The 22,012-nt window shown below is 39.5% G+C and overlaps 1 protein-coding gene across 1 annotated transcript; it reads right to left on the reverse strand.

The window, feature by feature from the left end:
• Positions 1-4,447: 4,447 nt before the first annotated feature.
• LOC121395111 (traf2 and NCK-interacting protein kinase-like) lies at positions 4,448-20,477 on the reverse strand. Its single transcript, XM_041567693.1, has 20 exons — positions 20,406-20,477; positions 14,456-14,491; positions 13,653-13,718; positions 13,372-13,434; positions 12,245-12,301; positions 11,732-11,761; positions 11,256-11,327; positions 10,727-10,798; positions 10,482-10,517; positions 9,836-9,883; positions 8,913-8,939; positions 8,429-8,494; positions 8,118-8,174; positions 7,465-7,590; positions 7,070-7,180; positions 6,310-6,400; positions 5,448-5,578; positions 5,258-5,312; positions 4,820-4,901; positions 4,448-4,607 (listed from the first exon to the last, which is right to left on the reverse strand). Exons 1-20 carry the CDS (start codon positions 20,475-20,477, stop codon positions 4,448-4,450), a joined length of 1,458 nt encoding a protein of 485 aa, XP_041423627.1.
• Between the last annotated feature and the right edge of the window lie 1,535 nt (positions 20,478-22,012).

Genomic DNA, 22,012 nt, shown 5'->3' on the forward strand with positions numbered 1-22,012 from the left:
TAATTTACAAGTTTAGTTGTCTAAACTGGAAAACTGGGCAGCAAACTGGAAAATGAGGTTCAATGTTGATAAATGCAAGGTTATGCACTTGGCAAAAATAATATAAATGCAAGTTATACACTAAATGACAGTGTGTTGGGAGTTTCCTTAAATGAAAAGGATCTAGGGGTCTTTGTAGATAACAAGTTGTCTAATTCTGGGCAGTGTCATTCTGTGACTACTAAAGCAAATAAAGTTCTGTCTTGCATAAAAAAGGGCATTAACTCAAGGGATGAAAACATAATTATGCCTCTTTATAGGTCCCTGGTAAGGCCTCATCTGGAGTATGCAGTGCAGTTTTGGACTCCAGTCCTTAAGAGGGATATAAATGAGCTGGAGAGAGTGCAGAGACGTGCAACTAAATTGGTTAAAGGGACGGAAGACTTAAATTATGAGGGTAGACTGTCAAGGTTGGGGTTGTTTTCTCTGGAAAAAAGGCGCTTGCGAGGGGACATGATTACACTTTACAAGTACATTAGAGGACATTATAGACAAATGGCAGGGGACCTTTTTACCCATAAAGTGGATCACCGTACCAGAGGCCACCTCTTTAGACTAGAAGAAAAGAACTTTCATTTGAAGCAACGTAGGTGGTTCTTCACAGTCAGGACAGTGAGGTTGTGGAATGCTCTGCCGGGTGATGTTGTGATGGCTGATTCAGTTAATGCCTTTAAGAATGGCTTGGATGATATTTTGGACAGACATAATATCAAAGGCTATTGTGATACTAAACTCTATAGTTAGTATAGGTATGGGTATATAGAATTTTAATTAAAAGTAGGGAGGGGTGTGTGTATGGATGCTGGGTTTTCATTTGGAGGGGTTGAACTTGATGGACTTTGTCTTTTTTCAACCCAATTTAACTATGTAACTATGTAATGGCAGAGGTCCATTGTTCCGTTTGAATATGTTTATTGCCTTCCTGACGTTGAGGTTTTTTTTTTTTTTTTAAAAAGGAAAATACGATAAGTTTTGTTCGGATTCAAAACGTTCCCATTTGATCGAATTTTAGACTGTCACATTTTTTCATAAATAGCAATCCCGTTCGAGTTGAGTAGAGTAAAAAAAAAAAAAAAGTACAAAAATTCACATAATTCAAAAATTTGACCTTTGATATATAACCCCTTTTATATATAACCCCTTGTATTTATTCCATTGCAAAAGCAATTTTGCTGCCTTAAATACTTTTTGTAATTCCCAGCATACTCATACATTTTAAGGACTATTAATCGCATAAAGCAAAATAATAAGATGCTAAGAATCTGCTGTACATTTTAATGGTAGTTCGCCAGTCCAGACCTAGCAAAACCTCCTTGTGGTGAAAGGAAGAATTGGTGCTTTTGTTATTTTGAAGTTTTGCAATGACATTATTATGGCTAGTGAAAACACTCAAATTACTCAAATGTGCAAAAGTTCTCAAAATAAAAGGTATTGTTCACTTTCAAACACCTTTTTTTCCATTCAGTTGGTTTCAGATTGTTCGCCAGAAATAAAGACTTTATCCAATTGCTTTCTATTTTCCATTTGTGATAATTTTTCTAATACTGAAGTGGAAAGTTAAAGGGGATGAAATAGTTTATAAACTCCCCTCCCCTAAAGTGCTCAGAGGGGCACAACTTTTTTGGGGGGGGGGGGACCATACTGCTACAATGGTAGCAGCACTTCAGAGGGGCAGAGTTTAAGAAGATTGGGGGGGATTAGGACTAAGTGGAGCAGAGTCTTGACCAGGAAGATGTATGGGGCCTTATGGCAATCCTGGGGGAACATAACATAAAATTTACAAATCATATACAGGTATGGGATCTTACGTGAAAACCCGTTATCCAGAAGCTCCAAATTATGGGAAGGTCATCTCCCTTAGATTCCATTTTAATAAAATACAAATTATTAAAGATTTCTCTTTATCTATATAATGATAAAACAATATAATCAATCCTTAAAAATTAATCCTAGGATTTATTTATTGGGCAGTAGCCTATGGCAACAAATACAATCTTTGCTTTCATTTGGGTAGAAAAAAAGTTAATTGCTGTTTTGTCAGTATCATTTAATGCCCATGTGTAGATTTGCCCAGTAATAAATGAGCCCCCCCCCCCATAGCAAATTGACAGCAGAGCATGCACTTGCCTGGCAATAATGTCCTGTGATTAAACGAAATGGGATGTTAAACATCAGTTAACTTTGTCTGTTAAAGGTACTTGAGTGATACGTTTTGAGTTGATTTACTTTGCCTTTTATGTCTGTTTTTTTTTAAAAAAAAAAGTGTGTGTAAAAGTCTCCTCTTCCACTAAAAAACTGTATTGTATGTACTAAGTTTATCATTTGAGGGGGTGGGTCATACAACGCTGTTATTTTGGGGAAAAAAGCCCTGCATTGTGGGAAGTATTCTCACTTAACATTCTTTGTCCCTTTGTTGGAAGATGCCTATATGGCTATAAATGAAGTGTAAGTGAAAGTTACCATGGGGACCCCTAATTCCTGCTCATACCCAGCATGCCATTGTATGAATGCAAACACTGTCATTTAATGATTAATATTCTTTTTTGCAATGCTGATTTTTCTTTCCACAAAGGAATAATTCACAACATGGACAAAGTAAATATTTTACAACTATATTTACAATATATACAATATATACAAATTGTACAATCCAATTTTAGGTACCCTAGACACTGCTTCCTCCACTCAGGGGGCAGCAAAAATCATTGGGCCCTGCACAATAAAATTTTCTTTGGCGGTTGGCCTTCTTCTTTATCTTCTGCAGCATGGCCAGCCCTCCGCCCCCCAACCCAGAAATCATCTTTCTACTTCTTCTCTAACCTGCCTAACTGCTAGTTGATCCAGAGGAAGGCGAAAAACCCCATTTGAAGCCTCTCCAATTTGCCTCAGAGGGGGAAAAAATTCCTTCCTGACTCCAAAATGGCAATCGGACTAGTCCCTGGATCAACTTAAACAGTGGGGATGTGCAGGAAATACAATATTGTTTTACAATTTCTTGTGTGCCAATCCCCAGTGCTCCAGACCTGATTAATAAAAAGGGGAAGGGGGCGACGAACGACAGCAGGCCTAGGGGCACCCGCTATGTAAAACCACCCATGTTCAACCCAGAAAACGTCTTCTTCGTTTTTTCTCAGGATCAGCTTCTTCTGCAGCATGGTCGGCCCCCCCTTCAACCGAGAAATCCCCCAGGCCTACGACCACTGTTGCCCATGTGCCTCCCTGATGGTGGCCCTTCCCCCACTGGAACCATCATAGCTGCAGATCGCTAGGATACCATACAGGATCATCAATGTATGACTGTAGCTGGAAATAACAAAGAAAATGTGTAAGGAAATGCATTTCTAAAATTTCTATTCATAAGAAACCTTATTGCCCCTGCTCCCTATATAGTAATCAGCCAAGATACTAAAGATATGACTAGATCCCTACATTCTTACAAGATCTGAGTAAGAAATGCGATAAAATGAGTGGCTCCTGGGGATGGTCAGTGGCAGGTAGGATGCTGGGCCAGGTAGTATTGCCTTGGACACCAGTTGTTGATAGATAGATATTACTGACCCAATTGTAAGGAACTATTAAAGCAATACTGACACCTGCGCTGAAAGGAACTGCTAATGACACAATATGAAGCCTTGTCTACATGGCAGATTTATTAAAGGATGGAGGTGAATTTTTGAATTGAAAAAAATTAGAATTTTGAGTTTTTGTACTTCGACTAGGGAATAGTCCAAATTCGATTTGAATTTGAAAATATCTGAATTATCGAAACTTATCATGTACTGTCTTTTAAAAATTCAACTTCGACCATTCTCCATCTAAAACCTGCTGAATTGCTGTTTTAGTCTATGGGGGGAACTCCTAGAACCTATTTGGAGTCAACTGGTGGACTGAAAAAACGGACCTATTCTACCAAAGAAAAGTCAACTTAATTTCGTTGGTCTTTTTGAATTTTGAATTTTTTTAAATTCAAAATTCGACCCTTGATAAAAATGCCCCTAAGTGTGAGAAGGGCAATTTTTGTATACACATCTAAATAAGCAATTATTTCTCCCTCAACATAATAAACAAAATAAAATGAATAAGCTGGTGAAGTTAAAATGATATACTAACCATTTACTTGATGGTCCGGAGGTGGAATGTAGCTCTGAGAAGGATGAATAAAATAATAAATAAGCTCTATTTCAGGTGGGAGCTCGAAAGATGGCTAAAGGCACATCTTTCAATCTTTCCATTTCTATGGATTTGAAACAAGACTTGATTGTGAGTGTCCAGTTCTATAATAGAAGGAGACAAGCGAAAAACGGATTTTTATCATTAACTGTACATTAAAATGTCATATTTCTAATGTGACTGTCATATGGTTTAAAAACACATTGAACAGTTGAATTATTCAATGCTCTTACCAGCATTATCCAACGACTGTGGCATATTCCCTTAAGAAAGCTCCGACACATTCAGCATGTGGTTGTTCCTTCATAGAAGGGTGGTCAAGAAGTTGTTTGGCTGTTGGTCTTCGCTCAGGTGATTTAACCAGGCACTGGCCTAAGAAATCTTTAAAATCTTCACTCCTAAAATACAGTAAATATTCAACTTTAACCAATGTTATCAAAAAACTATTCCTTGTATGATAGATTACAAGCATTGCCCCTGTGTGTGTGATACTTCTACATATACTTGCCAATAGCAATCCTTTATCAAAATGATGGAATATAATATAAGTATCAATCTTTAAAAACAAATTCTAGTAAAATGTCAGAGAGAGGTTTGTAGAATAACTTACCAGTACTTTTTGTATTTTAGACGTGGTGGTTTCCTTTTGTATATGCGGGACATGACTTTGATCCTGGGCTTTTTACAGTAAGCTAAAGGAGGTAAAACAGAATATTAAATAGATCTTACTGTACATAGTGGGGGAAGCAGAAATACTATTCTGTGTAAAGCTGGGTAAAGTAGTATGGCTGCTCAAATAAATAACCTAATACACTGGCCTGGAACCCTGCCTGCTCCCCAATACCCTCCCCCGCTCTATAGCTTATGAGAGAGCAAGCGGGTGCAAGTGAGCCAGGTGGCTAAATAAATGTCATATCTGGAAACAAAGTTGCCTAATATGATTATTTGTAAAAATGTATTTGAATAAGTTGATTCGTGAAGGGAATAGTGTCCTCTGAGCAAGGCAATAGCCTTAGAGGCGTAGCTACAATATTTGTGGTTTACTTACGTGGCCGTCCTTCTGCCATCTCTATGACGGTAATGCCAAATGACCAGATGTCGCACTGGAAATAAATCAAGAAAACAAAGTGATGAGTTATATACAGTCTGTAACTGTAGGGGCTGATGAATTAGATATCGCAGTCCTACAGGGCCACTGAATGCAAATTATTTACAGAGCTTATAAACATGCTGCTTACCTTGAAGTTGTATGTCCCTCGCTGGTTCAATCTGCAGGCAACGACTTCGGGTGCCATCCAACAGGGCGTTCCGCAAGCCCCAGTTATGTCGCCGTCTGGTCTTTTCAGCTGCACAGCCGAACCAAAATCAACTGAAATAGCAACACACATAATTCTGTTAGTATGGGAAACATTATAAAGCATATCTTTATCATTTCCCAAGGGAGTTGAGTAGCTCACCTTTAACTCCCACAGAGCAAGGGCTGAATTCAGAAATCTTGGGTAAGGAAGATCAGTGGCAGAACTAGATGTTACTGGGCCCCACAGCAAATTAATTTTAAGGCCCCCAACATATCCAGAGATTTCCCTGTTTTACCAATAAATGTTGAAATTGCTCATTATTTTGGCCTCATGAGGCCCCCTATACCTCATGGGCCCCCCTGCAACTGCAGGGCCTGCCTCGTATATAGTTAAACCCCTGAGGAAGACTCCCATCTCCTTAACAAAAGTTGGGGATCATTCCATAGAAATATGTTTGTTTGTTAATCAGAGGGAAATGCCTTTTCGTGCCTGTTGGGAGTAAGTGCCCCAACAGGCACAAAACACATTCGGCCTTTTCCGAATATGTCCCAATATTTAGTATTTTTTATTATTTATTTTTGGAGGAACTCACACGTATGGTTGTGTTACTATGTGTATGCACCCTTGGACTGGGGTGAACTGTTAGTATGCCCTCCTGCTTATAATACTTTTTTTGTAAATGAAATTGCATCTCCTTTGGTAGTACTCATATTAGACTTGTGCACCATCCCTTCTTTATAGCAACACCCACCCTCAAACACCCTCACTTCACACAAGATAACAAATATAACATTTTACTTACTGATCTTGACTGTCCCTCGATGGTTTATCGTGATATTCACCGATTTTACATCACGGTGCACAATACAATTCTCGTGCATGTAGTTCAAACCCTAATAAGATAAGTGAGCACAACAATTCTATGATTAGTCTTTATTAAGAAATCAATGAACCATGGTTTTATTTCAAAACACACACACATTAAAACTGGTGGAACCAAATAAATAGGCCTACATTTGTGGAAAAGGGAGGTTTTCTACCAGTTACAACTTCTAGACTGGGCAAGTGATGCCAAGGGCTGTCCAATTTTTAAAATCCACCCTCATTTAAAATGAAGTGTGTGTGGGAATGTGGCCCTGGTTTTGATCACTGTTAAGGTGGTCATAGACAGGCTGATAAAAGCTGCAGACAGACCGAATTGGCCGCTTATTGGCCGTGTACGGGGCCCTCCGACGGGCTTCCCCGATCAATATCAGACAGGTGTCGATTTGGCAGGGGTAAAAATCCAGCCGAATGGTGGGCCGTATATGTTCGTTGATGCAATCCCGCAATCGGTTCACCCGTATAACTTTCATTATGATCCAATCATTGGGCCCATGATCGGATCAGCCCAATATCGGTGGCCATTTCAAGGAGAGATCCACTTGTTTGGTGACATTGCCAAACGAGCGGATCTCTCTGTGTATGGACACCTTTAAGTGACAAATAATTTCTGCATGAATGATTGATATACATATAAGTGAAAGCAATGTTAGGGGTGATAATGGTTAAAGCAGACTTACCTCTAGCACTTCTCTAGAGATGTACTGGATACTCTTCTCTGGGAGGGATTTATCTATTGCCCTATCAATTAGTTGTTTCAAAGATCCCCCCATACAATATTCCATAGTGAACTATAATAAATAAAAGAAGAAGAACAAATAGAATGTTACCAGCTTGACTACAAATATTATACAGCACCTACACATACCTTTTCCAATTTAGTCTTTAATACCCCCCTAGTGGATTACTGGATTTATTGCATTTCCCCTGTCAGTAGCTCAACGTCATGTACATTGGAGGAAAAGTACAATTTTATTTTCTAAATCTGCCAAACCCACTTTTTATACAAACTGACTGGTCTTAGTTGGTGTACCGTTTAGTTTGCTAGAACGATGTATAATGAATATTCTCTTACCCATAACTGGCTCCGTTCTGGAGTGACGTAGATCATTGAACTAAAATGTGTCACAATGTTTTTGTGACCGGAAAGTTTCTTCAAGATGTTGACCTCCTGCAATTCTCGGATCTTCACAGCGTCTCTCTATATAACAAGAGAATAAGTTTAGAAAAATAAAGATCCTTATCGCGAATGGGCGTGTTACTTGTTTGGCTACTTTTTTGACTAAATAAAGGAAATGTATTAATTCTGAATAGATACATATTTCTAGAGCAAGAGCTCTATGAGAGTAAAACATATCATGGCCTAACATATATACATATCACTCCAACTCACACTGCAGCAGTAAAGAGTGACTGAAGTTTATCAGAGTACAAGTCACATGACTTGGGGCACATGGGAACCTGACAATATTTCTAGCCCCATGTCAGATTTCAAAATTAAATATAAAAAAATCTGCTTGCTCTTTTGAAAAACAGATTTTAGTGCTGGAAGTCTGCTGGAGCAGTGCTATTAACTGATGTGTTTTGAAAAAATGTTTTCCTATGACAGTATCCCTTTAATAACAATGATAATGATAATTAGTATTACAAGCTTATTGTAAATGTGTACAATGCTTCTTCAGATAAACAGTACAATGTATTTAACCTTCCAGGCCTCTGCTTTATTACCTTTTTGATTTCTGCAATTTTTAAAGCCACGGGGATCTGTGAATTTTGCATCCAGACCTGTAACATAAACAGAAACAGTTATTTTTGTCTTCAATTCAAACTTTCAGAGCTGTCAAATGGATCATGGGAAATGGCATGACATCCATGCATAACAAAAAATTGGATAGCACTAATATAAGGGATTTTGTTATTAAAACACCAGGTTTGAGTAAATTAGGGGTAAGGTGGCAGTGATACTGTTTAGGGAACAGTGATTGCATTTTCACAGTAAACCATTTGACTTTATTGAAGCTTTCCCACAAGAGACTTACTTTATACACAGATCCAAATCCTCCCGCTCCAATTTTCTTCCAGTCGTAATAATTGTTCGATGGATCCTAAAACACATATAAATTATAGAACAGCATGAATATACTGGTGCAGGGTTATGATGAATTACTATAAAATAGTTAAGGAAAGCAAGGAACACGTGATCAGTAATGCAGGATTTTGGGCTGCTTTTATTGGCTCACTATTTTCTTAGGCACAATAAGCATCTTAGACTACAAATTATATGGATGAGAGAACATTTTAAGGGAATCATGTAACGGAAGGGGCATATTTTACAACAGGTCTCGTAACCCACAGCACCCAATCAGATAATTGCTTTCAAACAGGTAATAAGTAAATCCTGCTTGCTGATTGGCTGTAGGTATGCAATGGGTTAGCAGATTGGCTGCTGCACTACTGACCTGATCACGTAATTATGTAAATAATAATAATACAATGTTAACATATAAGAAACATGCTACTTACCTCATTAACCACTGTCATTCCTGCCAGCTGTTTATTCAAAAAGAAAAGTAAAAAAAAAAAAAAACAAATTAGCATTTTTGCACAAAAGAACCACCAACATAATTATAGGGTTCCAGATAAATCTCTGCTGCTCAAACTTTTTATTAACCCATGATATATCCATCTTATGAGTGAGGCCTGTGCCTATAGCCAGGGCCGGCCTTAGGCCTATTGGACCAATTGGGCCCAATTGGGCCCCGCGCCTCTGGGGGCCCCGCACCAGAGGGCAGCACAGGTAATATTTCCCCCAGCACATGATGCTGCCTGGCCTGCCCCCAACTCCTCTCACTCTCTTACCTTGTCTGCCCCTTTCCTTTCTATTTTGTGCCTGTATGCCCTTATTTTCCTAAATACTTGGTGTGTTGGGAGCCAGCAAAACTTTGTCTAGGGGCCCCGCCAACATAGTCCCAATTGGGCCCCACATTTGATAGGACCAGCCCTGCCTATAGCTACCTGCCTTCTCATCCATACTGACTGCTATTTTATATTTAGAGCAGGCAGATGAGGAGGCTCAATCATGGGACTCTATTCATTACGAGGCTCACTAGGGAATTTACATACAAGTCGTCCAAACCTCTGGCCGACTGAATATTCCATTACTGTATAAGAATGAGAGAAGCATATTGCTTACATTGGATTCCTAGAATCCGAGCCCTCACTTTTATCCCTACTCCTACAAATATAAGCTATAATTAAATATCACTAAAAAGTTGGAGAGAGGCCATCAGCTGGGTCTCATACAAAGGCCAGTAAATTTACATTACCCACTGGGGTTGAAGAGGATCATTTGGCAGCTTAAAATGGGTATGGTCAGGTTAAAAGATCAATATAAATCCATAGGTTGCCATGATCCTGTGTTGGCTGTAGGAGGTTGGAATACTTACATAGTCAGGAACTGGAGGTTGCGCCTTTTGCTCTGGACAATATTCAGCCTTAAGGGAGCAGAAAAGGTGTTTAGTCAGGTGTATTACAAATATGGATGTGTAAAAACATATATGTATCTATCCAAACCCTTCTTTTATCTAAGCCCATAAAAAAATACCCAGTCACCCTGCTTTACTCAAGATGAGGTTTGGATTGGCCCATAACTTCCATTTTTGCAGTGTGATTAGGGCAGGCAGGGCACATAAGGAGTTTAAGCGATAAAATGTCTAGCTTGTGATCATGATACCAAATGAGTGTGTTGGGAGTGACATGCCTTTTCCCATATGGATTAGTGGCCATGATACTTTATTCTTGCTAATAAAGTTGACCTATGAAAAGGGCCATTTGCAGTCCTTGGACTGCTCTGTGTGTTTAATTCATATAGTGTTGAGCAGTAGATCTGCTTTTGCATTCTGCCCTTGCCATTCCCAATGGAAGTTGTAGGGAATCTCAAAGGCCTCACTGGGCTGTATAATTGGTAGACCAGAGTGGGAGTTGTAGTTACAGTTTATTAACATCAGGCTGAGCATGGCCTACAAGTCTTGTATAATAAAGCAATGTGTGCCATAATTACATATTAGATTTGTGTTACCCTCTTTTACTTACATTTTCAGCCGTTACAGATTTCGAAGATTCTTTGTCCTTAAATAAAAAGAGAAGTATAATCAGATTTATGCATGATAGGGCCATAAGGGCCATAGATAATACAAAAGCATTAGTGCATCATTTTACTGTAAGGTTTTGAATTATCAGTCAACTTCGAGAAATCAAAGAATTGGTCAACACCAATCCTAAAAAACATGGTAAAGGGTTTCAATATTGAAATGCACTTTTTACTCTGTGCTACTTACATCATCAGCATGTAGATACTCTGATGGTCCTGATGTTTCAGATGACTCTCCAGACTTAACTGTGTAAAATACCTGTTGAGATTACAGCACAAAAGGACAGTGAACATCGGCAAAATGCAATTATCATGCTATTCAAACAACCAAACCACCTCCTCTACCCAAAGTGAGGTCTGTTCTGGACCAGAGTCTTCCCCCACTAGCTGGGCATGCTACTATATAGTTAGGGAAGACATAGCAGGAGGTTCAACTCTAAAAAAAACTTGTCTTTTTATTGGATTGGCCCACCAAAGTGTCCCTGTGAAGATTTGGGGAGATTAGTCGCCTGGCGATAAATCGCGTCTTCTTCCGGCGACTAATCTCCCCTAACTGCCTTCCCACCAGTTACAAAAAGCATTAGTGCATCATTTTACTGAAAGGTTTTGAATTATAACTCATCTTTGACAAATCAAAGAATTGGTCAACACCAAACCTAAAAAACATGGGAAAGGGTTTCAATATTGAAATGCACTTTTTATTCTGTGCTACTTACATCATCAGCATGTAGAGACTCTGATGGTCCTGATGTTTCAGATGACTCTCCAGACTTAACTGTGTAAAAAACCTGTTGAGATTACAGCACAAAAGGACAGTGAACATCAGCGAAATGCAAATATCATTCTATTCAAACTTGTTTCACAGCACTTCCAATACAACCAAACCACCCACTCTACCCAGAGTCCCCCCCCCCACTAGCTGGGCATGCTACTATATGGTTAGGGCAGACAGAGCAGGAGGTTCAATTCTAAAACCCATCATCAAGAGCAATTGTCTTTTTATTGGGTTGGCCCACCAAAGTGCTCCTGTACTAAGGTTCAAACCAGACTTTTTATTCATTTCTTAGGGCATTAGTTATCATTTAGTGACATGAAATTATATTAGGCAGGGTCTACGAATACTTATATAAAAAGGCAATAGGCTGTTGGAAAGCAATTCATCATTATTTTCATGCTATTCTCTTATACTCACATCTTCCTCATATTCCGAAGGTTCTTCTCTCTAAAAGAAAAGACAGAGGTTATTAACCTTATGTGTCAAAGTCAACGTTCTTGCAAAATTCTTTATCTATTGTGTTTTAAAAGTGTTCAGTACCATCACAGGTGCTTAGAATTACAATATGCACATCCCCTTAAAAAAAGGTGATGAGAGTTTTAGTTTAAGGGCAGAGACACACGTGGAGATTCGGGGAGATGTCGCCCGGCGACAAATCAGGTCTTCTTCGGGCAACTAATCTCCTTGAACTGCCTTCCCGCCAGCTAGAATCTAAATTACCAGCGGGATGCCACTTCGGAATGCTTCGTTTTCCAAAGTCGCCCAAAGTTCCCTCATGAGACAAATCGCCTCTTCTTCGGGAAACTGAATCTCCCCAAATCTTCTTGTTTGTCTCTGCCCTAAGGGAACTTCACTACAGCAGTCGGAGCTCTTATGGTGATGCAGAGTATTAGAAATACTTATTTACTCTTTTCTTACGCCTCAACTTACACAATCAACAAACAGAGTCTTTAATGTTTCCTCCGATGATTCCGAAGGCTTTTCAACCTAAAGAGATTAATTATCAGATCAGTTTTATGCATAAATGATTAAACGCAGTCATAAAAATGCAAACTCAGGGGTCAAAATATTTATAAGGTTAAGGCCACACTGGGTTGGTTTTCAGCTTGTGTATAAGCTACGGTTGCTGCTATTTCTACATAATAAGTCCAGGCAGAAGTGAGGCAATTTGCTGATCACTGCGTCATTTAGCTCATAGTCCTGTCTGGATGTGTGACCAAAAAAAAAAACTAAAGGTTCTAGTGATCCAGAGCATTGCTCTATCTTTTCATTTAGATTTATATCCTGCTTTGGCGAAATGGAACCAAAACTTGCCTAAAATCTAACATCAATATCAAGCACAACACAAAAGGCTACAATTTCCTTCCTGCCCTTCATTCCCATGCCCATAAATATATTCTTGAGGAATGAAAATATGTTGTAGCTTTATGTAGAACAGGATAATACCCAACCTAAACTTTCTAACCTAAAGTGATTCCTAATGGGGTGGTGCTCCCTTCTTTGTTTTCCCTCACTTGCTGGACATTCCATTGTTTTATTAACATAGTAACATAGTAGGTTAGGTTGCAAAAGACACATGTCCATCAAGTTTAACCTTTTAAGTCTATATCTAAACTGCCTAACTGCTAATTGTCCAGAGGAAGGCAAAAAAAAACTTGAAAAAATTTGAAGCCTCTCCAATTTGAAAAAAATCATTCCTGACTCCGAGATGCAATTGGACCAGTCCCTGGATCAACTATGAGCTATCTTCCATATCTCTGTATTCCCTCGCTTGCTAAAAAGCCATCTAGAGAAGGTTCAACTCTAAAGCTAAATCTCCTCTATTCACATTGTGGCCTTGCCATGCCTGCTATAAATGGGACCTTTGTGAGAATATTACAATGTAAGCACTAGGCATGTGTGGTTAATAAAGATGTTTATATATAAGATCCCTTGGATTCCTAGATCCCCAGCCCTCCACACCTATAGAAACTGAACTTTCTAGCAGGATTCGAGGAGCTAATACAAAATGATGGTAAAAGCAATGCAACAGTTCATTGTTTTCTTCAGTAGCTTACCTGAAGACAATTCTCAGATTCTTCATTGCTTTTCTGTTCTACAATGACTTCTTCTATGGGAATCTAACAAATGAAAGTTTCAAATATTAAAGTTAATATTGGATTTTTAGGGATACACTGAGGAATCAGCCACTGAGGAATCATGTGTGGAATGTGTGGATAATAAAAATGTTGATATATAAGATCCCTTTTATTACTAGATCCCCAGCAGGATTAGAGGAGCCAATACAAACTGGTGGTAAATGTAATGCCCCAGTTCATCGTTTTCTTCAGCAGCTTACCTGAAGATTTTTCTCAGACCCTGCATCGATCTTCTGCTCTTCGATGACACGTTCTTCAATGGGAATCTAACAAATTAAAGTTTCAAATATTAAAGCCAATATAGTATTTATTAGGGATATACTGAGGAATCAGACAAATCCTTTTCAAAGTTGTACCATTTCTGCAGGATTTGGATTAACTGAAGTATTTTTTGTGCCAAGCCAAACCATAACCCTTACGCTCATGTGACAACATGCAACTGGTTTTATCCCATTTTATTCAAAGAATCTAAAAAATTTTTTGTGTAATAATAAAACCGTAGTTTGTATTTGATCCCAACTAAGATATAATTAATCCTTATTGGAAGCAAACCCAGCCTATTGGATTTATTTAATGTATACATGATTTTCTAGTAGACTTAAGGTATGGAGATCCAAATTACAGAAATCTTGAAAACTCCAGGTCCCAAGCATTCTGGATAACAGGTCCCATACCTGTATTATTTGTAAAAGTAAGGGCAAGAATGGGTTGTCCTGTGTTAGCAATTCAAGTGAATGGGAGGCAGCAGTGGTAGTTTTGGGTGATTTTCATACCACCCATGTGCCCCCCATTTTTCATACTTTGCCACAGAGGATGAAAACTTTTGGTTAAGTAGTACGCTTCACAAGCATGTACCTAAATTATCTGGCTGCCCACCTTTATCTTACCCATGATACATTGCATTGTCTGCACTGCAAGACCACTAACTGTTAACTGCCAAACTATTTAGTTATATTTAATGCCAATGAGGCATGAAAGAATATCAGTATTATTTCCTACTTACTTGCTCATCCACTGGAATCTCTGCAGGTTTATTTTTCTAAAAGAAAACAAAAGGAGGGTAAATTATTCAGCATAAAGGAACCACACTAGAAGCTCTTTAGGATCCATGGGACAAAACTAAGTCTAGTTTGTAGGCTCGGTATATGGCAACATATTTCCCTGGGTAACTGTCCCATTAACTTCTAGTCAAGGCCACAGCTTCCTTTGTGAACTATCCCAATGGTGTCTCACTTTTGAGTCTATAATATGTCTAACATGCTGACTAGCTAGACTTCCCCAATGGTGTCTTACTTTGGAGGCTATAACATATCTAACTTGCCTGCTAGCTGGACTAGTTAGACTTCAAGGCCACAGTTTTCTTTGTGAACTATTCCAATGGTGTTTCACTTTGGAGGCTATAACATGTCTACATTGCCTACTAGCTAGACGCCCCCAATGGTGTCTCATTTTGGAGGCTATTTTTAAACAACACGCAACAGATAGCCTTGGTAATTGGTTATAATTTTAATCCTACAGATTTGAGCAGAGGTCTGACCAAGGTCAGTAAATCGAAATTTAACAATTGCAGAAGAAGAATGTACCCCGCTCTATCCAATTAATTCAAAAAGGTCACTGAACAAGATTATACATACACCTTTATCACCAGATTAGAAATAATTATGTGTATATTTGTTTCCTTAACACCAGCAATTTATAATTAAACCGATCACATAACAGGTTAATTATTCAATAAAGTGCCATGCAATAAATTAGAAAACCATTGTTATCATTTAATTAATTAAAATTGATAAATAATCCCACAATTATATACTCTGATTTAAAAAAAACACCCCTAAATAGGTTGTATTCCCATTCCATTAAAGTGCATTAAAGTGCAGCAGGATTTCTCCAATAAATAATACATTATTATTATTAACATGTATTTATATAGCGCCAACATATATAATACATAAATGAATCCTTATTGGAAGCAAAACCGTTTTATTGGGTTTATTTAATGTTTATATGATTTTCTAGTAGACAAGGTATGAAGTTCCAAATTACAGAAAAACCTGGATAATAGGTCCCATACCTATCATAAAGTGCAGTGCTAATAAATAGTAATTACGATTTTGTACCGGTTAATTGTAAATATATAATTAATTTCTAGTGACCAAAATTCATTAGGATAAAATTAGAATCAGCTGATCAAGTTCATACAATAAAAGAAAATGAAATGTTAGTGGTGGAGTTGTCCCAATTTCTACTGCCTAATATTTCCTATCCCTGGGACACCACAAAGAGGGAGAAGGCAGAGTAACTCACTTTGGAGGCTATAACATGTCTAACTTGCCTATTAACTAGACTTTCAGGCCAAGCTGTAGCTCCCAGCCATTGCCAAGAGAAGCCCTATACTTCTTGGCTCTTCGGGGGAAATCCATTAAACGACAAAGCACCTAACGCTAGCGTGAATGCGCCAGCGTAGCGCATTTTCGTTAATTCGCCGATTCACTAACGGACGCTGGCGTAAATTCGCTAGTGTTACTTCACACCCTTACACCTGGCGAATTTGCGCAACGGACGTAACTACGCAAATTCACTGGCGTGCAAATTATTCTGAACGCTACCTTTTACACCAGACTTCCTTCGCCAACTCAGATCAGGCGAAGTGCAATAGAGTAGATAGGGATTGCTTCAAAGAAAGTTACAAATTTTTCTAAGTCCCAAAAAACGCTGGCGTTTTTTCATTTTTTATGGGTGATAGGCTGAAAAAGATCGAAATTTTTTTTGGGGCTACCCTCCTTCCCCCCTACATTTCCTAACTCATGGCACCTTAACTATACAGTGGGCACATGTGTAGGGCAAAATAAAAATTTTATTTGCTGTTTTGAAGGTTTCACAGGCTTGTGTAGTGATGCTACATATACCTCCATTGTAACTTGAATTTGGCGCCATATGCAAATTAAGAATCGCTAGCATAACTTCGCTTTGCTTGGCGAAATAACGCTATCGCAACTTCGCAACCTTACACTTCCCCTGAGCGCAACTTCGGATTTTAGTGAATTTGCGTAGCGCTGGCGAAAATACGTCTGGCGAAGTGCGGCAAGCACGGCGAAGCAGACGCTGGCACAACAACGAATCTTAGTGAATGTCCCACTTAGTGTCCATTCAAGATCTCAAAAACATTCATCATTTTATTATATTTTTATTATATTGGGAAAAAACGAAGGAAAGGCAGCCTTACCTTATTTTTTTTCTTTCGTTGTAGTCGTGGAAAAAAACAACAAAACAATGATTTTAATCGTTTTGAAGCCATTCCTTTCTAGAAACTCTAGACTGTTGGTTGAAATAATACGGAGAGAAGGAGAAAAAGTACAATTAATTTTGAGTGTGCAACTGACTTTCCTGTAATATTACTAATGTTATTTGTAGGCTCATATTGGTATTTGGCAGCTACAGATCATTTTTTATTCAAAATTAAAAAAATGTTTTTGAGTATTCAGTCCATGTTTTCAGTGACTGACTGAATATTAAAATATGGGATAAATGGTATTTATGGTACAAGGTACTGATAGGCACTTCCTAAAATATTGAAGAAAATCTGGATTTTTTGTGTTATTTGGTGGCATTTTTCAGTTTACTTTTTGAAAAAAAAAGGCAAAATGGAGGCCAATGCCACAATGATCAAAATCTAGGTTTATTGCAAGTTTGTATATAGTACAGATATGTCAAATATAATAAAGTGCGTTCTCTACAGATATATAATAATATTTTTGGTGTCATATATCTGTCTGGCTCAGAATATTGTGAAGAAAACAAGTGATGTGCTCACCTCTCCTGGCTCCAAAACAACTGAATAACTATTGGCCAGGTACTAGACTACTAGACTTTCCAGTTTGTGATGTCATAATGGTTCCCTAGCAAAAAACAGCTGTCTAGTTGGTGATGTCATGGTTCCCTAGCAACAACAGCTGTCCAGTTGGTGATGTCATAATGGTTCTCTAGCAAGAACAATTTTCCAGTATTTGTTGTCATAATGGTAAATCCTGTTCTTTTGTCCCCTGCGTGTCTCCTCTACTTATAAACTGATTTAAATGGAAAAATAGGAATGAAATACACTTTGCATACTGAATTCATTCACATACATATGCTGGGAATTCTGAATATATGAATAGCCAGGGGACAGACATTTTACGTTACATTTTAACTTACAGTAATTAAATTGGATAAAGGCTTCTTTAAACTTCCCCTCCCCACGTATCACTATGCAGCAGCTGCAGGGCCGGATTTACATAGAGGGCACCCCTAGGCCCAATGTCGTTCCCCTCCCTTTTATTCACTCAAATTTCATCATCAGGACAGGAGGAATGGGGATTGGCGCACAGGAGATTTAAAAAACTGTTGTATCTCCTGCTCATCCCCAGTGTTTCTGAACCAATGTCGGTGTAGTTGGGCAGCATTCCTCCCCCTAAAATACTAGGCCTGGGCCTTGGTGGCCTCTTCACAAATCCGGGTCTGAGCATTCAAGTCCATTCAAGGCAACAAATCACCAGTAAGTAAGAGTTGTCATCATATAGAAGAGATCACAGTATCAGTATTACAGCTTGGTACAGGGATAAACTCTTGCCCAATTGCCCCATAGTATTGCTAAAGAAACACACGCTGTTCTGAGCTTTATTTTATTTTGGTATTCTGTACCCAGAGCACTTTATATGTCACAATATTGACTTGATTTTGAGAGAAACTGGATTGAGGGGTTAGAGGGATGGATGTGCAATATAAAGAGCAGTGGAGCAGCTGGTGGTTACAGTCACTAGAATAAATGGGGCAATATAGTTCTAGATCAAATCCTAGACACTATTATATCATTATACCCAGCCACACCCAGCCTTTTCTATAGCATTGTTTCTGCATAACAAAAGGGGTAGGGTCTTTTACAAAGTCATTTATAGATCTAGAACCCCTACCAGACCAGATAACTGGTTGAACTACACAGACCCTCTACTAGTTGCTGTTGCCCTGTTACCATGGTTTTTGCTTATTTCTTGGGGTACTTCTAGATGACTCACCGGTACAAGGCTACCTGTTCATTGGAAACATTAGGCATAGTAAAAGAGAGATCAGAATAACAAAGGCAAATAATTGGTGTTAGAGAGAACAGGACAAAAGAAGAGAATGAGGTGGTGGAGAAGGGAATAACAGAAGGGAATTCTGTTTCAAGCCTTAATCTTTGTACAGGTGTGTAGTTATGAGTCAGGAGGATTGTTGGAGACCCCTAAGGAATAGAAGAAGCAATAAGGGACATATAAGAGAAAGTAAACAAGCTGATGGGTATTGTGAACCCTTACACATCTCCTCTAGGAAGGCCTCAGAATGGGGAATGGATACCTGCAGGAAGGAACAACCCCTGAACAAGGATCTCACCAGGTGACATTGGCACATGATAGTAGATTATTGGAAGGAGGTGATTAGAGTTAGTGCCACCCAGAAGTGGGATAGCAGTCAGGTGGCCACACTTAAGGGAGAGAACCGTGTCAGTGGAGGATCCTGGGTAATGACCGGCAGTGTGTAAAAGAACTCTAGAAAGTAGTTGCGATTGCATTACAACCCTCCCTTGCAGTTAATGCACCCATTGAGAAGGGCTTTTTGGCTACATTCAGCCCATCTCAACCTAACCAGGTTGGTTTCTCTGCTTTGCTACTCTCCAGGTCCTACCTATTCAGAAGCTAAGTTCCAATATCTTGCACTGATGAGATCTAACTAGGTTGAAACAGGCTGTCTGCAAGTTTGGATACATGTCACTGAACTATTAGGCTGTATCATGACCTCTTCAAGTATTTTGATGTATTAAAACTGATCCATGATCCCTGGTACAGTATGTGATAAATAGGCCCAACACCATTGTATGAGAAACATATCCATATCATGATGCTTCACAGTAAACTGTGGCTTGAATTCAGTGCTTGGGGCCCCTAGACCAAAAAAGATTGACACCTGTTTTTTCACAGAATGAATGACCTCACTAATTGAACTCCTCACTGCTATTATTTGGAACAAGCATTAAGTAAAGGGGGTGGAGCCACGGCACTCGATGGCCAGTAGGCGGAGAAAAGGTAAGTTATGAGCGGATTGGGGCGAGCCAAGGGCTTTTGTTAGGGGTATTACAAATTTACCGGCAGCTACATTGCAGTTAAATATGTAATACCGGCCCCGGCCTTGGCAGGTGTTTTACCGGCTAGGCCGGTAAAATACCAGCCAGGTGGCAACCCTAGATATAGTACATGATCAAGGCTGTTAGGGAAAACTCCCAACTTTACCAGCATAACACAGAGTTGGTGAGTGTTATTTATTAGGAGAGATGTAGAGACATGAGGGGGGTCATTTTTTTATAACTGAGCACAGGGGCAACAGTGGGCCCTTTAGTGCTCACTTACTGGGCTTTTGTATCCTGGGGTGCACCAAGCACTCAATGAAAAACTCAGTGTTCCTGATTCACCCTAACTTGCGTATCTGAATGCTTAATGCATGCAGCGCTTGATTCAAGGGGCATGCCACATTCAAAAAAGAGCCCAGAGGCTTACAGCAAGTTATACAAGGCTGCGTACAGCATACTGCATACTGTGTGATGTACAGAAAAAAATGACCCCTGTCAACCCATCACTACCACATGAGTCTTACTGTTAGCAGTATTTCAATAGCCCAGTCTGTTCCTTTCAGTATTGTGGAGTCTTTCGGTGATTTATAGGATTATCTTCAGCTCTTGGAGGGCATTTTCTCCTCCAGTCCCTTTGGAATGGTGGAGAAGCAACTGCAAGGTCTTAACAAACACTTTAATAGTAAAGAGTAAAATGCTAGTTCATCTGTAAAATCACTATATAGATCCAGCTACAAAAATAGGGATATGAAAATGAATCACTGGACTGTAATTGTAAGTGTTCAGGGTGCCCTCTGGTGGAACTGGAAACTAATACCTGTAGTGCTGGCAAACCATCCTCATTCCAGTGAAGAAAACAAGCACTGTCATCTACAAGCACAATCAGCATAACTGGCCTGCTGTCCTCTAGAACTGCAGCTCTTGAAATTGCTAATAACTTCTGTAGGGGGTACCCGGGAGATGTATTTCATCAAAAGCTGGTGGGATATACACTTCACACCCATGCTGAATACTAGACACGTGCTGTTCCTGGGGCATGATTCTCATATACTACTGGCACACCCACCCGGGCTCTCTATTTGTACCTCTGGCACACCAACCTGGGCTCTCTATTTGTACCTCTGGCACACCAACTTGGGCTCTCTGTTTGTACCTCTGGCACAGCAACCTGGGCTCTCTATTTGTAGTGTTGGCATACCAGAAACCTATGGTGCTGACAGTTCTACAATACCATTTGTGTGCAGCACAGCTACCTCTTTTGTATCTGTATCTCACCATGTGAAACTGATGCTCACAAATTCCAGAATTTAACATTAAAGTGGCAATATCAGATGTGATTTGCTTTATCACTTGTATGTTCAAAAATGCATACAGGGAAATGAGAACTGGGCAAAGGTTGGATCCAGCTGTTCATCATACTGAAATAGAGGAGCAACACCACTAGTGTAAGGACTACGGTAAGGACGATTCAGTTCTTGATAGTCTTAACGCTGGGACTAAATGGTATGAAAGTCTGATCTAAGTCTTTGGAAATGGAACTTTACTTTTATCCACAGATGAGTAACTTTGCTCTGTATAGCTGGAAATGGAGAAGTTCCTTTTAATGCAGCATCAATAAACCCCAGCAGTTAGAGGTTTCCGAACTTCTACTATTGTGTGTTGATGATTGCTGTGGCTGAATGCGAGGCAAAATGGTAAAAGTCACCAATAAAGAATTTTACATTTTAGTATCCAGTAGTGATAGGTCCCATGCGTCTTCTTTTTAGATGGTTTGTTGGTGAAGGAATTGCAAAAAGCAGGTTTTCCAGCACTTTGAGCACCTGCAAGTATAGCCATTGAACTGTTATGTCCCTAGGTGGCTCATCTTGTTTCTTTGGTTGGAGTGCCAGTAGATTTTATACATCTTGAGCAAGTCAAGCAAGTCCTTGAGATTTTGAGGTTTGGAGTATAAAAATATTTTGCTCATGTGATTTCAACTACTACACAAAGTCAGGAGTAATTTTAGCTGCCACTGTGTCTAATTCTTGTCGCTCAATTTTGCTAAGCAGCGCCTCATCAGTCATCCCCTGTCCCCAGTGGCGTAACTACCGGGGGAGCAGGGGTGCGATTGGGCCAGGGCCCACACCACCTCAGGGCCCCCTCGGCAGCTAATGCGCCGCGATTCCTGGCTGTTTCCGGGTGTACCGACGGGGCGGGGGGCCCGGCAGCGCGTCCTGCGCCAGGGCCTGCCCCCCTCTAGTTACGTCACTGCCTGTCCCCACAGTGTTGGGGACACAGTTCAAGGAGCGGCAATCTTGGAAGGCTTATCATACGGCTGCATTATCAATAGGCACAAGCCCTACTTGTGGAACTCGTGTTGAACCGTTGGGCATGCTGTCCATTTAAAGGACATGCCAACCCAAAAAGTATTTTTTGCCTACTAAA

This window comes from Xenopus laevis, chromosome 6S, assembly GCF_017654675.1.
Source record: "Xenopus laevis strain J_2021 chromosome 6S, Xenopus_laevis_v10.1, whole genome shotgun sequence".
Taxonomy (NCBI): domain Eukaryota; kingdom Metazoa; phylum Chordata; class Amphibia; order Anura; family Pipidae; genus Xenopus; species Xenopus laevis.

What these genes read in the sequence shown, in the direction of transcription:
- LOC121395111 (XM_041567693.1), bottom strand. Translation starts at nt 20,477, where the DNA reads ATGCTGATTGTGCTTGTAGATGACAGTGCTTGTTTTCTTCACTGGAAT. An exon ending in ATGGTTTGCCAGCACTACAG is followed by an intron (nt 14,492 to 20,405) that starts GTATTAGTTTCC and finishes GTTTTCTTTTAG; the next exon opens with AAAAATAAACCTGCAGAGAT. An exon ending in TCTCTAGAGAAGTGCTAGAG is followed by an intron (nt 6,401 to 7,069) that starts GTAAGTCTGCTT and finishes TTATCTTATTAG; the next exon opens with GGTTTGAACTACATGCACGA.